Source organism: Sylvia atricapilla, chromosome 16, assembly GCF_009819655.1.
Source record: "Sylvia atricapilla isolate bSylAtr1 chromosome 16, bSylAtr1.pri, whole genome shotgun sequence".
Classification (NCBI taxonomy): Eukaryota; Metazoa; Chordata; class Aves; order Passeriformes; family Sylviidae; genus Sylvia; species Sylvia atricapilla.
In genome coordinates this window covers 7,402,018-7,420,697 of record NC_089155.1, presented here as the reverse complement: position 1 = coordinate 7,420,697, position 18,680 = coordinate 7,402,018, and the positions used below count along the sequence as shown (strand labels likewise).

The following is an 18,680-nucleotide window of genomic DNA, read 5'->3' as shown; positions in this document are numbered from 1 at the left end:
AGGCGGCAGCGGTGCTGCGCCGATGCCACGCAGGAGGACTACAACTCCCGGCGGTCCTTGCGGTTTGTTTTCCTTCAAACCAGCCTCAGGCCCGCCCCTCCGGCCCCTCCCCTCCGGTGCCTCCGTGTCCCGCCGCGGCCACCGTCGCCGGGCCCCGCCGCCCCGCCCCGCTCCCGGCCCTTTGACCCCGTTGTTATGCCGGGCCCGAGCCGCCGCCGCCGCCGCCTCCCGTAGCGCCCGGAGTCGCCCCCGCCTCGCGCCCCGCCCGCCGCGCCCGCCGCGCCCATCCCGCCCCGGTCGCCGCCGCCCGCCCGCCGCCCGCGCGCCCAACGGTCCGCGCCCGCCGCGCCCGCCCGCGCGGGAGGAGGAGGAGGAGGAGGAAGATGAGGAGGAGGATGAAGGAGATGAAGAAGAGGAGGATGAAGGAGCGCACGTGGGCCGAGGCCGCCCGCCTGGTGAGGCCGGGGGGGCGTCCAGGGAGGGGGTGCGGGGCTCTGCCGTGCCCCAGGGCCTCCCCGCCACGTCCGGCCCCTCCCCGAGTAACGGGGCCGGCGGCGCCGCCATCGCTTTTGAGGGGGTAAAAGCGGGGGCCGGGTCCGCCTGGAGGGCGCGGGCGGTGTTGCCGGTTCCCCGCTCGGTGTTGCCGGTTCCCCGCCCGGTCCCGCGGCTTCCCGCGGTTCCGCCACCGGCCGCTGTGGCCGGGCTCTCCTGCGCGGTTGTTTTTCTTCCTCAGCCCGGTAGGAAGGAGATGCGCCCCGGGGCGGTGCGAGCGCGGCCCCCGGCCCTCAGTGGCGAGCTGCCCGCCCGCCGGGGGTCCCCGCGGCCCCCGCCGCCTCCCGCCGGGCGGGGCTCCCGGGATGGGACGGGAGCTGCCGTCCCGCCGCGGTTCAGTGCGCGCCGGGCACGGCTGCGGGAACCGTTCCGCTCGTTCTCTTCCCTTCTGATGGTTTTAAAACTCCGTGGGAGGAACTGGAGCCCGCGGAGAGGGCACGGCCGCTGTCAAAAGTTTTTGGTTTAATTACCGAGGGTGCGGGTTCCTTCTGTGCACCGGCAGCGCCCGAGGGCCGGTGGCGTGCGCCGGGCTGCCGGAGCAGCAGCTGGACTGAACATCCCTGAATCAGCCCGTATTTGGTCACTTTTGAGTTTAGGAGACGTGGCCGTGGAAATGTCTCAGTCCTTTTGTCTTAAAGAATCTCTTTCTTGAGAGCTTTAACTTCCAAGCAATGTCACTGTCACTGGACTTTTGCAGTGTGAGGAAGGTGACCTCCCTCTGTGAAGCCTTGGAGCTGGATGTGTCTTGAACCTCAGTTATAAAGTAGGAAATCTAAAAATGGAAAATAAACTTCACTGTCTTTCAGTGAGCTGGTTAGAGGTTTGATTTAAGGGCTGCAGGTCACGGTGTTTAGGCTGGCTATCTGGCATTTGGGTGGAAGGAGCTGCCTCTCTCCTGGTGACCCTGTGACACAGCAGTGCCAGGGATGGAGTAAGAGATGATCCAGCTACCTGGATGTGAATGGATCCCGTGGTTCCTCCTGGCAGCCCTGTCAGTGGTGTACAACTCATGAGGATACGTGTGTTCCTTCTGTGTAGCCCCTGGACTTCTGCAGAAACGGATTTACAGAGCTTGAGGGTGGTTTGTTTTGCTGGTTTTTTTCTGTTGTGTGTGTTTGTTTTGGTTTTGCCAGCCCAGGTTATGCAGTGATGCATGTAAACATTCAGAAAGAACAGTGTGGGTGAGTCCAGTGAGGCTCATGATGGATATGATCAACATACTGAGGATACTCAGGATAACTCTTGATGCTTTTGAGTAAGATTTCTTTGGCTATTGGAGTGTTTTCTTACTGCTTGCCAGGAGAAAACCTAATCAGACAAGCATCTGACTTCCAGCAACTTGCATCATCTTTTGTGTGTCAATGATAATATTTTAGATCCATGTGGCTTTGCTTGAAAAACTGGAGAAGGGCATAATGCAGCTACTATGGAACTTCACTGCAGGAGCCTGGTCGTCTCGTTCTCCATCTTGCCTTTCTCCTTGGGATCCAGGTTCTTGAACCAGGTGTGTCACTGCAGGTGGCAGGGATGCTTTCCTGGTAGGTGACCCTGGGGGCAGGGGCTGTGCTATGTGACCTTGCACAAAGTCAACTCATTCAAACATCTTGAGCTCTGACAGGTGAAATAAATCAGTATTTACAGGCTGCCCAAAGCAGCACATGAGACTGTGACTCTGAAGCAGTCACCTGATACACCTAGCTCATCACCCTTGTGTGATGGGGAAGGCATTTCTTCACACAGTTCCTCTCACCTGTCTTTTGGCCAGGACCTTGGCCACAGTGGGTGCATGAGATGTCTAACCCTCAACTTAGAGTCATTGATGAACCAGAAATAGCAAAATCTCATACTAGATTATCCACTTAAAGAGACCTACAGTTGCGTAGCTGCACTTCCAGCTTGCAGGACTGATTGTAAATCCACTAAAAATAGATCTTTATTTCACACTAGTCTTACACATGCTCCCTGTCAAAATGCTTTTCATTTCCATCTCTGACGTGTGCTGGTGTATTTTGTATTCTGCTCGACGTTTCTGAGAATCACAGGCAAAAGTGTTCTTCAGTGTTGCTCCTCCTACAGAGCCAAAACTCTGCACGTTCCATAAAATAAACCCTTAAAGGTTCATTTGGATGCTCAAAGCCATGGCAGGATCCCACAAGTGCTGTCAGAGCTGGATGACCAGTAAATTGAGGAAGTGATGTAAACTTCTATAATTAGGGGCATAGGAACCCTCAGCTATCAGTGCTAGAAATAGAGGGGGGAAAACTCTGTTTTGGGAGTAAGGAATAGCCAATGTTGAAGTTGTAGCTCTGGGCAGAAGGCTGATGTGGTGCTGGGAGTGTCAGGTTGGAAAGGGATAAAAGGGGCAGTGCTGGAGACTGGCATTTGGTGTCTAAAGCTTGCAGGATCCTCTCTCCCCCAGTTCTTCCATTAAGTGCTCTGTACACTTAATACAGCTCTTGATTGGAAATTGTTCCCCTGAGCATAGATTCTTTTATCCGTATGTAAATGCTCCTTTGTGCTCAGTTTTAGGCCACATACTTCGCTTGCTGTGTCTGTCATCGGAGAGGGGTTTGAATAATTCCCTGATTTTTTGGAACAGACGTGTTGTATTTTGCAGATCTCACTGGACTCAGGAGCAATGAGTTACCCCATGTCAGCTGTCTGCAGCCTTTGAGTGATGGGGTGACAGCTCATGAGGGAGGCATGGAGACCTTGTAACCTGTGGGGGGAGGAAGAAGTGTGATGGAGCGGTATAAAATTTAATTCGTTTACTCTTTCTGAATATGGTTCATCACTTGCTTTGATTTTTCTTTATGTTCTCTGTGTTTTCATTGGCTTTTAACTCAATTTAGCGCTCTAATTCTCTTCCCCATGATATTCTTACCTCATTCTCAGAAGCTTGTGAGCTTCAAACAGCTGCAAAATACCTGTTGGGTGGATATGGTTTGAGAAATTCCATTCGTAGAATCAGGGTTTAGATTGGAAAGACCTTTGAAGATCATCTTGTTCCACCCCCTGCCATGGGCAGGGGACAGCTTCCACTAGTCCAGGCTGCTGCAAGCCCCATGCAACCCAGCCTTATCACAATATACAGTTGAAGTGCAGAACTGCAGTTGGGTTTTTCATTACTTGTGGTAGGTTTTTCATTACTTTTGGTCTGACGTGCAAGCGTTGGCCTGCACAGCTTTGGGGTGACTTTGCTTATGTCCTATTGGCATTGCTGCTGCAGTGACTAACTTCTAGATGTTGCTGATAGAAATGGGGCATCTAGGTCCTTCCTCTGGCTTTCCACACGAGTCAGACTGAAAGACACACCATGTTACTGACTCCTAGAATGTGCGGACAGATGACACCAGGGCTGTGCATCGTGGTGCCGTGATGCTGGGGGAATTTCGACTATGGTTATGATCAGAAAGTTCCTGAGTGAATTCCTGTTGCTCCTTTCCATGCCTGTTTCAGGCCGTGGCCTGTGCCTGTCTCACCCTCTTTGTGCCCGTGGTCCCAGGTCTGTGGAGCTGGGTGCCTTTGCATTCCAAGAGCAGCACTGTCTGCTGCCGGGAAAAGGGCAGGAGTCAGCGCATGGTCGGCAGCTGTAGGGTAATCTGCTCCCAAAGAAACTGCATGGTTTACATCTACTGCAGCTTATTTTTGCTCATTGTTTCCTGTTTATGTGGGTAATCTTCTTATCCACAGAAATGTCCGGTCCTCTCTTTGAATCCTTGAGTTCTTGCTTCTAGACATTTTGGAGCAGTAAGTTCCACAGGCTTAAAAAAAAATTGAGTAATAACCTCTTTACTTCTTTGTATATAAGTGACAATTCTATTCTAGATAGAATTGATATATGAAAGGATGAGTTGTTATTGTGTTGCCTTTTAATATCTGATTTTCTTCATTTTATGTCAAAGGCAAGCTCTCTTAAGTCTTTTTAGTATTTCTAGCCAGATTTTTTTTTTCCAAATCCTTTACTGTTGTTTTTTTTTTGTCCTTTTCTGAATTCTGTCCTCTGACATGAATTCTGACTCTTAACTTGTGCTTCCCTTCCTGGGATGGAGTGAAGATGAAATGAAAGCAGTCATCTGGGGAAGGTACAGTATTGGATTGTATAGCTGCACAGTAATACTGTTAGTGACGAAAAAATACCGGATGCTTTGTGGAGATGTAGGAGAAGGCTTTACATCATTACAGGTCACTGACCACTGTTCAGTTTGGAAAGTTTATGTGGCAGCAGCTCAATCTAATGTATAGTGAAGTCTGGTAAAGCTTCCATTGTGGTCAAGGCCAAATTCTGCTGCTTTTTCTCCTCCATGTTTTTATTTCAGTTAATTACGGAAGAGATGAAGGTAAAGCCTTTTGTGGCTGTGATCCGTGTTCACCAGGATCTTGAGGTAGCCTGGAATTTTACTGTGTCTTTGCAGGTGAATCAAGTTTGAAGAGGCCCATTATTGGGTCTGGGCCACAGCTGATGGAGTAGTTCTGGGAATGCAATTCTGTAATGACACTTGGTCTTTCTGTCTTTTCAGGTGCTGGAAAATTACTCAGATGCTCCTATGACCCCAAAACAGATTCTGCAGGTCATAGAGGCTGAAGGTCTAAAGGAAATGAGGTTAGTATTGATGATTTTGTCTAAACCAGTGCGGAGCATGGGGGAGGCAGTGTATGAAGGCTGGTGTTGCTTCATACAGTTCTGCCTCATCCCCAGCCCACTTAGCTTCCCTTTTTCTCTTTTCAGCCTGGTAATTTCAGATGACAGTACAGACATTTATATACAGATTGTGAGGTTTGTTTCACTGATAATAACTGGAAGATGTTCTTGAATTTTTTGATAATATACAGAATCCCTTCATCCATCTATTGTGAAATAAATGCCTCTTGCAGCTCAAGCCCCTGCATTGTGCTGTACTTAGCACTCACTTGCATGGTTCTCACATAAGTAGCTCCCAGCAGTTTCTGCTATTATGACTTGAGTTTGAGAACAGTTTAAGTTTTATCTCCTCTGATGCTTGATTTCTAGAGTAGTCATTATGTTTTTAGAAGAGACAGTCTTCTCTGTGTCACTGGCTTATGCTCAGATTCTCGAGCACCAGGAGAGCGCAGCTCACATCGCACGGTTATGGCTCTTGACATTTTAGGGAGGAGATGCCCACCTCAGAGTGGGTTTCATGTGGAAAAGAACCTGATACAAAGCCTTGGAAAGGGCAGAAGCAGGAGACTGCTTTCCTTGGTTAAGTTCCTGTGCGCTCCCATCTGTTTCCATGACAGTAGTAGAAATACAGAGTGTCTTGCAGCTCAAAGAAAGTGGGTAACTGTGATAGTCCAAATGCCTCACTTACTGCAAAAAAATTTGACTACCAGAGACATGAAAAGCTGCTGTCCAGGGAGGGACTTCTGGGAAATCCAGATGCAAGGACTGTTTCTAGTCTTGCTTCTCCTTCCCTTTGTTTCTGTGGACTGTTTTTCTCTGTGGTGTTTGCATTTCCTGAACCTATACTTTACCCAACTACAGAAGGTAAACTGATTTCTACTGGGACCTAAATGTTAGCTTGTTTTTGCTCCTTGTTTGTGTGAAATCAGGAAACAGCTGGGGTGTTTTGAACAGTAAAAATCAGTGACGTGTACAGAGGTGTTGGGTGTGGGACCTGCTGTTGTTTGGAGAGGCATGAGAATGGTGTGTGCTGCTGCATCAGATTTGCAACCGTTGGAACACCCACCTTCCATGGGGTTACGAGAAGGCTGGAGAGGGACTTTTCACAGGAGCATGTAATGATAAGACAAGGGGCAATAGCCTTAAGGTGAAGGAGGGTAGATTTAGATTGGATATTAGGAAGAAATTCTTCCCTGTAAGGATGGTAAGGTCGTGGCACAAGTTGCCCAGAGAAGCTGTGGCTACTCCATCCTTGGAAGTTTCCAAGGCCACGCTGGACAGGGCATGGAGCAACTCGGTCTGGTGGAAGGTGTCCCTGCTTATAGCAGAGGATTTGGAACGAGGTGGTCTTGAAGGTCCCTTCCAAACCAAACTGTTTCGTGATTCTGTGATGCTTGCTGAGATCTTCTCTGTTTTGGTTTGATATGGGCAGTGGTTTCGGTAGAATTCAGACAGATTTTAATGAGGACCTTTGTAAGAGGAGCTTTGCTTTAATCAATCTACTACAACTCTCTCACATGAGGCCTGTTACCTAAGCAGGCAGTTGAAGATCTCTGTGCACAGACTGTCCCCTGCCAAAGATAATAGCAGGGCTCTTCACACACATAAATTATCCTGTGCTTTCCCACTTTTTACAAGTGACCTGCCACAGTGTGTAAGTAAATACCAGACTTTGGAACATGTGTCATGTTAAATCCCACAAAGCTAACTCATTCCTTTAAAGGTCGGTGGTTTCCCTTGGGATATCTGCTTTTCCTTCCCTGGTCATTAAATCTCTGCTTTAAGAAAAGATTGTTTTCTTCAGAGCGTGATTGTTTGCAGAATAAAGGCACTGAGCCTGCCTGGCTGAATGTGCAGTGGGCTTTGCTGCTCCTTGTATAGAATGTCTTCCTGAAACTCCATTTCCTGAAGGAAATAGCTCAGTGCCTTGAGATGTTTTTCCTTCTGAATCAATCCTGAGGTGGGGCTCCCTGGTTTGGGGGTCACACTGCTCTGCTGGGAGGGCCGTGTTCCATATGAGGCACTGACATTCCCATGAGCCAGCACCATGCTGAGTTTAGCTCCTGGCAGAGTTTTAACTGCTTGATTTTTTTTCTTGTTTTGGGGAAAATTACTTACTTTGCTGTTTTTAAGAGAGCTCTGTGGCTGGTGAGTGTGCTTGGAGTGTCTGGTAAACACAGAGGGGAAAGCACTGTCTAACTGGACAGAAGGCTGGAAATTTTGTTCACATGATGTAAAACAGATACAGGGTAACTTTGCCTGTTGCCATGGCATGTGAAGAAATGTCCAAAACCCAAACACATACAAGGTGGAAACAGAAAATGCTCTACGTTTTTGATTTGAGAATGATTTTCTTGGAAATATTTTATCTCAGTCCAGTTTTCAGTTTCACTTTTACTGGGAATGCAGTCAATAGTGCTGTAATGTGTCTTGCAGACAACTTTCTGTATATGTGGGACTTACAAGGGACTTACTTACTAATATGGAAAACACCATATTACGTGGCATAGTAGTTCCATCAGTGTGAGTGTAGGATGGGGCTTTAACCAGGGAATTTTGTAGGAATTAACAAATGAGAGCCTTCAGAGCCTTTGTCTTGAGCTCTGCTCAAGTAGTTTGGTTCTTGACATAGCAGGGAGACATTCCAGTAACAGATGTGTCTACAGTTTGTTACATCTTTCTACTGCTGAATAAATCTGGGGGGTTTATAAAATTAATCCGACACAGGAGAGAAGGGGAGGAAACAGGTCATAAAAGTTAGAAATGTCTAAAAACGTATGAGGATAGCTTTAAAGTTGGTATCACATTTCCTGTTTGCTGTGATGTGCAAGGCTGATGTACAAGTCAGAATGAAACTAGTGACACGGTTCTGACTTAAGTGCCTGTCCCATAAAGTTAATGGCATCACCTCTGTTCCCCATATCAGCTAAAGGATGCCCATTTAACCAGATCTTTCACGCTTTTTTCTTGATAATTTATTTCTTAAGCTCTGTCCTTTCTTTGTCTCTGTTGCAGTGGCACATCTCCCCTGGCCTGCCTCAACGCCATGCTCCACTCCAATTCCCGGGGAGGGGATGGACTCTTTTACAAACTGCCTGGACGCATCAGCCTTTTCACACTCAAGGTAAATGCTGAGCTCTGCTCCCAGCTGTGGGCCCAGGGGTGAGTTCTGCTCCTTGTGCAGGGCTGAATGTTGCCTTGTCACTGAGTATCATGAGTAGTGAGATCATCATGTGAGAGAGGGTCTGGAATTCATTATTTCCTTGGAGCTTGTACCTTTCAGCTGTATTCAGCCATCTATGATAAATTCCTTTAAAAAACCCAACTATTATTTCTTGAATTGCACAGACAAAATGAATCCTCTTACTGCAGTACCTGGTGTCCAGCTCAGGTGGCTGCTCATCACATCAGACCTGTGCACTCCCTTGCTGCCATCCACAAGGGAAAACAGCCAACCCAGGAATTGGTCCAAGAGCTTGTAGCGACAAGTAAAATCTTGATAGGAAAATATATATTCGTTTTTTTGGCTGCTTGTTCTGTGTTCCACTACATTCCATGTTATTTAGCATCAGTATTTTCCTCAGATCTTGAACTTTCTGTGGAATACTTTTTTTATTTTTAGTTTATTTTTCCAGTAATATTAAATATTGAAAATGTTTCTGGTCTTGAGCTTTTGTTTTGCATTGTTTTGTACTGTTGGATTCCCTGATAAATATCAACTTGATAGATCTCAGCTATTTCATTTCCATCTCTTTTCTGCTGTTGGAAAATCTTGTTGAATTGATACATTTTGCTGAAAATAGATGGCATTGAAATGGCTTTTATTCTACAAATAGGAAAGACATCTCCTAAGCTAGCTATCTTAGTGCCTGGCCACTCTGATGCTACTTGTTCTTTCATAGTGAGATGCTTCTTTTTAATAGGAGCTTACAGAAAATTGTGTCATATTATAAACCTTTCCATTAAATTAATTATTATTAATCTGTTGTTTTGGATATGTGTTACTTGTTTTGGAAGGAGTTATGAGGTGCTCTTAGTTTAGGTAACTTCTGTTCTGCTGTGAGCCCAAATACACTTTAAAATACCTTTCTGCATTAGGGATTAATAGGGAAAAAAATGAAGGTTAAAGTATATTCAGTTAACTGTCTGCTCCTATTGGTATAGATTTGGGAGGGAGGGCTGTAGCTACCTCAGTTCTGTTTCCCTTTTAGAAAGATGCCTTGCAATGGTCCCGGAACCTGTCAGTGCCAGAAGGGGAGGAGCTGGAGGACACAGCAGATGCAGAAAGCTGTGGGTCCAACGAAGCCAGCACTGTGAGTGGTGACAATGATGGTAAGTGTCTGGTGACATTAACATTAACCTCCAGGACCTACTTCAGTGTCTGACTGAGAGCTCATCTCTTTCAGTGTCTCTTGATGAAACTTCTTCTAATGCCTCATGTTCCACTGAATCTCAGAGCAAGGGACCTGCTACCAGGGAGAGCTACAGAACTGCTTCCCAGGTAGGAAAAAGTGCGACTACTGGGAAGGATGAAGCCTCCCAAGTGGAGCTTTCATTACTATTGGGGTGGTATGACAGGGACTGTTTGTGCACAAGTGCCTCGGAAAGAGTTATGAGTCTGTCTCCTTGGGCAAGAAGTGGCAGGATGGGGAGGGATCATGTATGGGAAGACAGTTTTGAATTCTCTGCTAGTCCTAAATGTAGTGCTGAAGATTCAGCTAGGAGGAGCCAGACAGCTCTTTAACTGAGGAACATGCTGCTTAGAAGATTACTATACCCTTCCATAATGCCTTCATTCCTTTCTTTTGTTTTTTGTTTCTCTCTGGTCTGCAGACAAGCAAACAGAAGAAAAAGACGGGTGTGATGCTGCCACGGGTGGTGTTAACCCCACTCAAAGTAAATGGGGCACACATGGAGTCTGCCTCAGGTGAGCATGGCTTTGAGGGCTCCTAATGACCTCACAGGTCTCTCAGTCAGTCCTCAGTTATTTGTGTTTGCCTGAGGATTTCTGTAACACCTGTTGAGAACGAGTGAGACTGCAGAGTTGTGTGTATGTTTAACTCACTCAACATACTTAGTACCCAAGCAATACCCTGTAATAGCATATTTGTTAGTTACATATGTTAAACCACTCTCCCAGTTGGGGTTTGACTGTTCTTTGCATATTTTTATGGTGTTGTTTTGCTTTTAGGCTTCACAGGAAGGCATGCTGATGGAGAGAGCAGCAGTACATCCAGCAGCAGCAGCAGCTCCTTGGCCCTGTGCAAAACCAGCCTGCGCAGTAGGACAGAGATAAACAGGGATCCTCCACAGCTGCTGAGGGGCATCCGAAAGCCCACGACTGGTACGTACTCCTGGTTAAAGGCAGAAGAATAATTGGTGATGGTGAAGTCCACATGAATCTGAGAAGAGAGCACCAGGAGGCATTTGATGACCTGAGGTCACTTGTCAGGCTTTCCACCTTGAGTGTTAGTGATACAATTGTTTAAAAGTTTGCCTGGTCAGAAGAGCAGCATTGAGAATTGTGCCTGAATATGGCAGAACTGTGACCTCATGTCAGAACTTCAGCTGTGTGTTTCTTAATTACTGCACTGGAGACTCATTCTTCTCACTTGATTACCACAGTCTTTATCATCTCTCTCGCTCTTTTTGGTGTTCTAGTTTGACATAAATTTTAGCCCATAATGCTGAAATACTTTTGTACAACAATGTTAATTTTATTTGCCTGTCCTCAAACTCCAGGGCAGATGAAACGGAACAGGGGTGAGGATATTGACTTTGAAACCCCAGGCTCCATCCTTGTCAACACAAACCTGCGAGCGCTGATCAACTCCAGGACCTTTAATGCGCTTCCATCACACTTCCAGCAGCAGCTGCTTTACCTCCTGCCTGAAGTTGATAGACAGGTATGAGCACTCAGGTGTTTTCCCGTCCCTGATTACCTCTTTGGTGTGGAACAGCTGGAGCAGATGTGTTGTTTGTCCTGGGTCTGTCCTGCTAGGTGGGGGCTGATGGGCTGATGCGCCTCAGTGGCAGCGCTCTGAACAACGAGTTCTTCACCCATGCTGCACAGAGCTGGAGGGAGCGGCTTGCTGATGGTGAGTGGCTTTGCTTTCCTGAGTGCCTGGGGAACGGCTGCTCGTTTTCAAGGAGTTTCGGTTTTCTTTTGCAGTTAATGAGCAGGAACTTGGTCCAGTTTTGCTGCGTATCTAGCTATGTTGCCCCCAACTTTTTTCTTGTTTGTTTAAAATCAAAGATACAATTTCTTTTGGTGTCATGGGACTTTCAGCATTAAGTGGGGAAGGTGTAAAGTAGAGCCAGACCTATTTTTCCTTGAGTGGTGGCCTGTCTGTTAAAACATGATGTTTTTTCTGGAGCCACAGGCAGCATGTGGATCCAGAGTGGAATGGGGAGCAGGATGTTAACAGCAGATCTGTCTTTCATATATTTAGCTGCTGTACTGTTTAAACACACTAAAGGTTGCATTCGCAGAATGAGTTTTGTTTGGAACTGGATTCCAGTCTCTTGCTTCCGTGTAGGTGAATTCACCCACGAGATGCAAGTTCGAATCCGGCAGGAGATGGAAAAGGAAAAGAGAGTGGAGCAATGGAAAGAGAAGTTCTTCGAGGACTACTATGGGCAAAAGTGAGAAACTTTACCATGTCTATCCTGTCTTTTTCCGTGTTTATGCAGGTGGCAGTGTGTGTTTCTGTTTGTGGGTACCTGAGCAAATGCAGTGTAAACTCCTTTAAAAACACAAGTTGTTGCGTGAATTGTTCCAGCTGCTGCTCTGGGAAGATCCTTAATGGAATTGGCTGGGTTCAGCAGAATTTTGTAACCCATCTCTTTTGTTTCCAAGAAAATCTGATGGTATTTTCCATCACAAATTTCTGGTGTTTTTTTCCTTATTCCACGTGATAGCAGTGTGGGATATATGGGTTCTCCCCTTGCAGGGTGAGTTAGTGAGGCTTTGATGATGACTCTGCCTGCGTTGGCACTATTCGGTAACGCTGAAATTGGGGTGAGCTTTGACTTTTAGCTGGCCTTTGTGTTTACCTTACAGGTTGGGCTTGACGCAGGAAGAATCCCAGGCGCAGAATTCGGTGCAGGAGGATGCTGAGAACAGGACAGAGCTGTCTGTTAAAGGAGAAGCGAGGCTGCCGCGAGGGCCCACCACGCGCCAGAGGGACGGGCGCTTCCGGAAACGCTCCCGGGCCGACCTGCGGTGCCGGGCCAGGAGGAGCCTGTACAGACTGCGGGAACCTGAGCACACGGAGGCTCCCAAAGAGCCTGCTTCCGTGGGGCCAGATCCCTCACTTCATAAAGAGCCAAAGCCTGAGACAGACGTGAAGAAAGATGATCTGAGCAGCCCCTCGGCTGCAGGACTGAAGGCAGAGAGTACCGAACTGCACCTCTCTCCAGAGACTTCCAAGTCGAATAGCAAATCAGAAGATCCATCATTGGCAGCTGCCAGCAGAATTCCCAGTTTGCCCCAGGAGAACTCTGCTCAGGAGTCCAAGGAGCAGAAGAGGAAAAGCTTTGAGGAGGCTGCCTCTGCATCCTTCCCCGAAAAGAAGCCCCGGCTTGAAGATCGTCAGTCCTTTCGTAACACAATTGAAAGTGTTCACCCAGAAAAGCCACAGCCTACTAAAGAGGAGCCCAAAGTCCCACCCATCCGGGTAAGAAAGAGCTTTAGAGCTGCTATCTCTCAGGGCTGCCGTGCTCAGTAGTATCAAAACATTATTAAAATGTCAAGTGTTGCCATCTTAAGGGAAGGAGTCGAAGGGTTTCATTGGTAGAGCTGGTGAAGTGCCTCTGACTGCCACAGTTTGCTGTCGTATTTAGACAGTCAAAGAATAGAAAATCATCCCAAGGTCTTTGCACAAGAGCACAGGGTAACCTTGACTTACTCCCTTCATTTGCATTTCTGTGGATACAGAAATACTGCCTGAGACGAGCTGTCTTACTGCAAAAGACCTTGAAATTGTGTTCTTTATCCTGTGTAGTTTCTGAGTTCTTTTCCTTTGCTTTTGGACAAAATCTCAGTGTTCCTCCTGACTTTTCCTATTTTGACCAGGATACCCATTTTGGTAGCTTCAGGGTAGCCATCCTGATGTAGAAAGGACCAGTTTGATCTTTGAAGACATGAATATAAATAACTTATTTCATATTTGCCTGCAGGCTCTGGTGAAACAATATTAGTGTGAACTCAGCTTTACAGATCACAGAGCAGAGGTTGTGGGACTGTGCAGCTTCTCTGCCCAACTTAGTTTCTAAGCTGAAATCTTTGTTGAATTTTTGTGCTCAGAATTGCGATGAGCAGTTGCCAGTAGAACGTGTTTCGATGGAGATGGTCGGTGTTAGAACTTACCGCGTCTCCTTTTCTTTCAGATTCAACTTTCACGTATTAAACCACCCTGGGTGGTTAAAGGTCAGCCCACTTACCAGATCTGCCCCCGGATCATCCCCAGCACGGAGCCCTCCGGCCGGGGCCGCCCCGGGGCCCGGACCCTCGCAGACATTAAGGCCCGTGCTCTGCAAGCCCGAGCCCAGCGTGAAGCCGCCACCGCCGCCATCGGAGGAGGGGGCGGCCCCGGCGGGGGGAGAGGCACCGATGAAGGAGGCGGTGGAGGAGAATCCAGCGGCCGTTCCCACAGGAGATCAAAGAGAGCTCATGGAAAACGTGCGTCAAATCTACAGCGAGCACAACTACAGTCGTCTGTTCATCTGAGCGGAGGGAAGGCTGACTCCAAAGGGGCTGCTGAGGAAGTCAGTGTGAATTCCTGCCTCTCTTCCAGACAAGATCGCTCTTCCTCAAAGAGCGAAAGGAGCGACACTCTGGGCTGTGCCACAGGGTCAGGGGACACTCAGCCTGGTGATGGGTCACCCAGGAGGCCATTCTGTGGTGCTCGGACTGCATCATCCTTGGACAGTGCAACTCCTGAGAGGCAGGAGGGGAGTCTTGAGCAGCTCCTCCATGACCCAAGGACCGAACTCCCATCTTGTGCTGCATCACAGGAGAGCACAAAGCTGGGATGTGTGGTTCCTGTGGTGACCAGTCTGCTGTGTTCTGGGGGGCAGGGAGCTGGGGTCAGTCCCACGGGAGACAGGGCTGTGGTGGAACTTGGAGATGTTGGTGCTCCCACCATCCAGCTGGATTATCCTTCTGATTTAAAGCAAAATTCCTCCAGTTGTCCTTTTCCGCCAGAATTGTCATCGGGTGTCACAGAATGCCATGATCCAGAGAAGGTGTCTGGTTTTAGATATAACAGCTCCAAAACTTTTCTGGAAAAATGTGTTGCTAATAATACCTCCAAAACGGTGACTGTTGGAGAGAAGAAAGTGATCCCTGCGGTGTGTGATGCTGCACACCTGCAGGCAGGGAAAGGCAGTGATGGCAAACTGAGTAATGAGGAACAAAATGCAGAGGCTCTAGTGCAGCCCTCTGTGCATGGTGACTTTATTTCTCAGAATAGGATAGATACCTCTGAAAAACTCCTGCAGCTGAGGGAGAGGTGCCCCAGAACTGAACCAGAAAACACACATCAGCCCCTGGGAGAGACGCAGGAGTTGAAGAGAAGTGGAGATGAAGAAATACAGAGTACACACAGTGAAACCACAGACACTGCTTCCGATTGGGAAGGGGACATGGCTGATGAGAATGTGGAGGTGGAGATGAGTTTCAGAAGTGTCAGCTGTAGGGAGGTGGCTGGGAAAGGCTCTTCCTGTCACAGCAGCAGTGAGAAGCGCAATGGGATTAGGTCAAAATTGTCTGTGGAGACAGAGAGTCCGGCCTGTTCTGGGGACTTGGTTGCACCCCCACCTCAGAGGTGGGGACCCCAGAAAGCCGAGCGTCTGGGCAGCTCTGCTCAGCCCCTGTCCTCTATTGAGACCAACAACCCTTTGGTGATGCAGTTGCTGAAGGGGAAACTTCCACTGGAAGAAGTTCTCCCAGTGTCTCACGTCAACATCAAGCTGGAAATTGCACAGCCAGTGCTGCAGAAGCAGTCAGAAAGCCTCTCCCTGCAACTGGACAGAGGCAGTGGTCATTATTTTGGCAAAGAATCTTCTCCAGATGCAGGAATAAAGGCGAGTGCCCAAAGCAGGAGCGATGATGTTCACTTGGTGAGATCTTCCATAGATCCCCAGGAAAAAACCTGTGGGTCAGGGACAGCATTCCCTAGAGCAAAGGGTGCAGAGGATCCATCTGTCCCGGAAAAACATTCCAAAGTTGGCTCAACTTTAAGCTGCCAAGACCAACCAGCAGATGTGGCAAGTGCCTCTCTGAAGTGTGAAGATGTGGACCCTCGGGAAAGAACATTTTCTTCCTGTAGCTTTGAGGAGCAGAAGGAGTTGCCCAAGGTCCACCGGATGCCACAGCACAACCCATTAACAAGTGTCACAGCAAGTAAAAGCCCAGAGAAGCTGAATGCCCCTAAAGACCCTCTGTTTTTATCTCCAGGTGTAACTTCTCTTGGACCAAACCAGACAGGAGGTGCAATGGTCAATAAAAATTATGGTGGGGTTCAAGGCAAAAAGCTCTTTGGTTCTGGTTTTCCTTCCAACCCCAGCGTGAGGCTGCATCACTCGAGGGCTTTGGATCATGGTTCAGCCGTGGAAGCCTTGTCCCCCAGCAAACAGATTCCCTTGGACAAGGGCTGTGCATTGGGAGAAGGAATCCCAGCTGCCAGAGAGGAATGGACTTCAAAGCAGCACAGCAGCACCCCAGGAGGGATCAGAAATGAGAAGGTGTTGGTGTGTGGCAGCCCAGCCAAGAGTAATGCAGAGAACCGGGGGCATGTGGCCCAGCAGCCCACAGAACTGGCAGGGCACACACAGAGAGAGCCACTGGTCATGGACTGGCCCTTCTTTAAATTTTCAAGGGATCCTGGAAAAGGACAGAGTCACCCTTTGGAGCCTTCATCCATCCCCTCTCAGCTCAATATCAAGCAAGCATTTTATGGGAAGCTTTCAAAGCTGCAGCTTAATTCCAGCAGCTTTAATTATTCATCCAACACTCCAGCTTTCCCCCGAGGCCTTGCTGGGAGCGTGGTGCAGCTCACCCACAAAGCGAACTTTGCTGCGAGCCGGAACACGGCCCTGGCTGTGCAGATGTTTGCTGACAGCAGCAGCGTCGACGAGATCTCGTTCCAGTGCTCGTGCAGCCTCAAAGCCATGATCATGTGCAAAGGCTGCGGCGCCTTCTGCCACGACGACTGTATAGGACCCTCAAAGCTCTGTGTATTGTGCCTTGTGGTGAGATAATAAATTACGGCCATGGGACAGGTTGTATATTCAGTGTGTGTATTTTGATAATGACTGATCCTAATGCCTGTACACAAAGTACTCTCTGTTCATAGTAGAAATGCTGTTACACTTTGTTTTGGTGAGGAACATGGAGCTGCCTTCCCACGGAGATCAACAGTGCAGAGCCCGCTCCTGCCCACGGGGACACCCTGCTCTGGGTGGGCTCTGCCCCATGGGAGTGATCCTGCTGCTTCCTGCCATCATGGAAATTCCAGCTGTGCTCTGGTATCGCGCAGAGGCTGACGCCAGGGGAAGAGGCCATTCGCTGTGGCAGTCCCTGGACCTTCTGTGGAGGAAATCCTGACATCCAAAGGAACTGGAAGATGGTGTTTGCCATTTCAGGGCTACGCAAGGTGAGGCCCTACAGTCTTCCACTCTCCCCTTCTGCCATCTCCATTCCTGGTTTGTGTGGGAAGTGCTGCTGTGCAGTGAGTGTAAGCAGGGAGCTGCCCTGCAGGGATGCCCGCTGTGGTCTTTGGATGATACAGCAGGATGTGGTGCCCAGGGACGTGCTCTGCAGGTGGTTGTGGAACCGTGTACAGCCCACCATGTGCCACATGGAGCCTGTGGAGGAAGCAAGAAGAAAAGGAAAAAAATTTGGGGCAAGTGCCAAGCAAATGCCTTCTGCTGGCCTGCAGGAAGCTGTGTGGCCAGGGAACTGTTCCTGGCTGAACTGGCCCAGCGGCTGTGCCTGCCCCCTTTGGCCAACTTCCACAAACTGCTGTGGAACACTGGAGGTTCCCGGAGCTCAGTGATAGGGGCAGTGAGCTCTGCACTGCAGCTTTGTGGTGAGGACCTGAAACCCCACAGCAGCTGAGCACCTGTGAGCATCGAGCTGTGCATCTGTGTGACCATCACCTAACATTTAAAGCAGTGTTCTTTCCTTTTTTTTTATTTTCCTTTTTTTATATTTTCATTCTTGGATGTATAAAGTGAATTATTTGCCTCCTGTAAGTATCCTCTCTGCATCTGTTTGATCATATATTTATATGTTGTACACAGTACTGGCCAACTCTGTAAATGGATGTAATGTACATAGAGCATAACGGGGTCTTTTTTTTTTTTTTCCTTGGATTTCCAGGCTCTACAGCAGTATTGCATTAAAGTGGTGTTAGTTATTGTCAGAGCCACTGTATTCTGTCTTGCCTGATGTGAGGCTCACCACGCTGGGGTCTGGGTTCTGACAGCCTCCCCGTGCCCATGGTGCCCGGGTGGACTGTGCTGTGCAGGCTCAAGGATGACCAGGTGGGATTTGCTGAGCTGAGCTCACTCCCCGGTTGCTCATTTAAGCTCTTGCCAGTTGCTGCTGCATCTGAGCTCCCAGGGCATGGCTGTACCTGCACTGCAGGGAGGTGAATGAACATCCACGTGCATCCAGAGAGGGAGAGCAAAACTGCAATTCTCCTCCTTTTTGGAGCAATTCCTAATCAAGAGTTAATTGCTTCAGTGAGGGGGAGAAGCCACTGGCTTATTCAAGCAGGCAGTAGCAAGAATTTTAGGGAGTTTATTTTCATTTTTTTCTTCTCATCCCTTTTCCAGCTCCATCCTACCTCCCTTCACCATGCACTTTCTTTCAGCCGTGCAAGTTCCTCTTTCAGCCACAATCGTGAGGGGTGGAACAAATTCAGTCTCTGAGATGGTTTTATCCTCAATGCATCCACCAGCCTCATCCCACGAGAACGAGAGCCCGGTGCCCCAGCCCGGGCAGGGCTGCGGTGCCAGTGGGGGCGAGCAGAGGTGTGGAACCTGCTTACCAAAGAGGGGGAGCAGAGCAGGGGGCTGGCTCTGCCTCCTGGGGGGCCACTGCAGTGTTCTGTTCGGACTGGTCTGGGGGGCAGAGCCCTCGGGGGGGCCTGCTCGTGTCTGTCCCTTGTGCTATTGGAAAAATAAACACTGTAAAATCTGCTTGCGTTGTTTCAGTCCTTTTTCTGAAGTCCTCCTCTATTCTAAGGCAATGTGGCTTTTCCTTTCCCCTCTTTAAACTGCAGCTGTTCCAGAGTCACTAAGGGGAGGGGCTGTGTTGCTGCTTGGCTTACTTAAATCTGGTTTTATGCACTTAGAGAACACTGAAGATGATGTAGCTCCTGCAAAGATATCATGTGGCTCTTGGGACATTGATATCCTGAAGGCTCTGAGAGCCACAGGGACGTTGTGGGACACTGCAGGGGCCCCCCATAGT

At 48.6% G+C, this 18,680-nt stretch overlaps 1 protein-coding gene across 2 annotated transcripts; it reads left to right on the top strand.

Moving 5' to 3' along the window:
• Window positions 1-110: 110 nt before the first annotated feature.
• ASXL1 (ASXL transcriptional regulator 1) lies at window positions 111-18,406 on the top strand. 2 transcript variants are annotated; one of them, XM_066330720.1, is made up of 12 exons: window positions 111-455; window positions 5,073-5,155; window positions 8,210-8,318; window positions 9,406-9,526; window positions 9,601-9,695; window positions 10,028-10,121; window positions 10,386-10,538; window positions 10,937-11,100; window positions 11,196-11,292; window positions 11,734-11,839; window positions 12,258-12,873; window positions 13,586-18,406. In XM_066330720.1, the coding sequence occupies exons 1-12, from the start codon at window positions 384-386 to the stop codon at window positions 16,457-16,459; spliced, it is 4,584 nt and encodes a 1,527-aa protein (XP_066186817.1). In that variant the 5' UTR covers window positions 111-383; the 3' UTR covers window positions 16,460-18,406. The 2 variants fall into 2 exon arrangements, with proteins under 2 accessions (XP_066186817.1, XP_066186818.1); XM_066330721.1 differs by lacking the exons at window positions 11,734-11,839; window positions 13,586-18,406 and having other exon boundaries at window positions 12,258-12,395.
• The last annotated feature ends 274 nt before the right edge of the window (window positions 18,407-18,680 follow it).

Bases quoted from the DNA above. Each gene is read 5' to 3' on its own strand.
- ASXL1 (XM_066330720.1), top strand. From the start codon at position 384: ATGAGGAGGAGGATGAAGGAGATGAAGAAGAGGAGGATGAAGGAGCGC. The intron at 456-5,072 runs GTGAGGCCGGGG...CTGTCTTTTCAG, and splicing joins GGGCCGAGGCCGCCCGCCTG to GTGCTGGAAAATTACTCAGA. The intron at 9,527-9,600 runs GTAAGTGTCTGG...CATCTCTTTCAG, and splicing joins TGTGAGTGGTGACAATGATG to TGTCTCTTGATGAAACTTCT.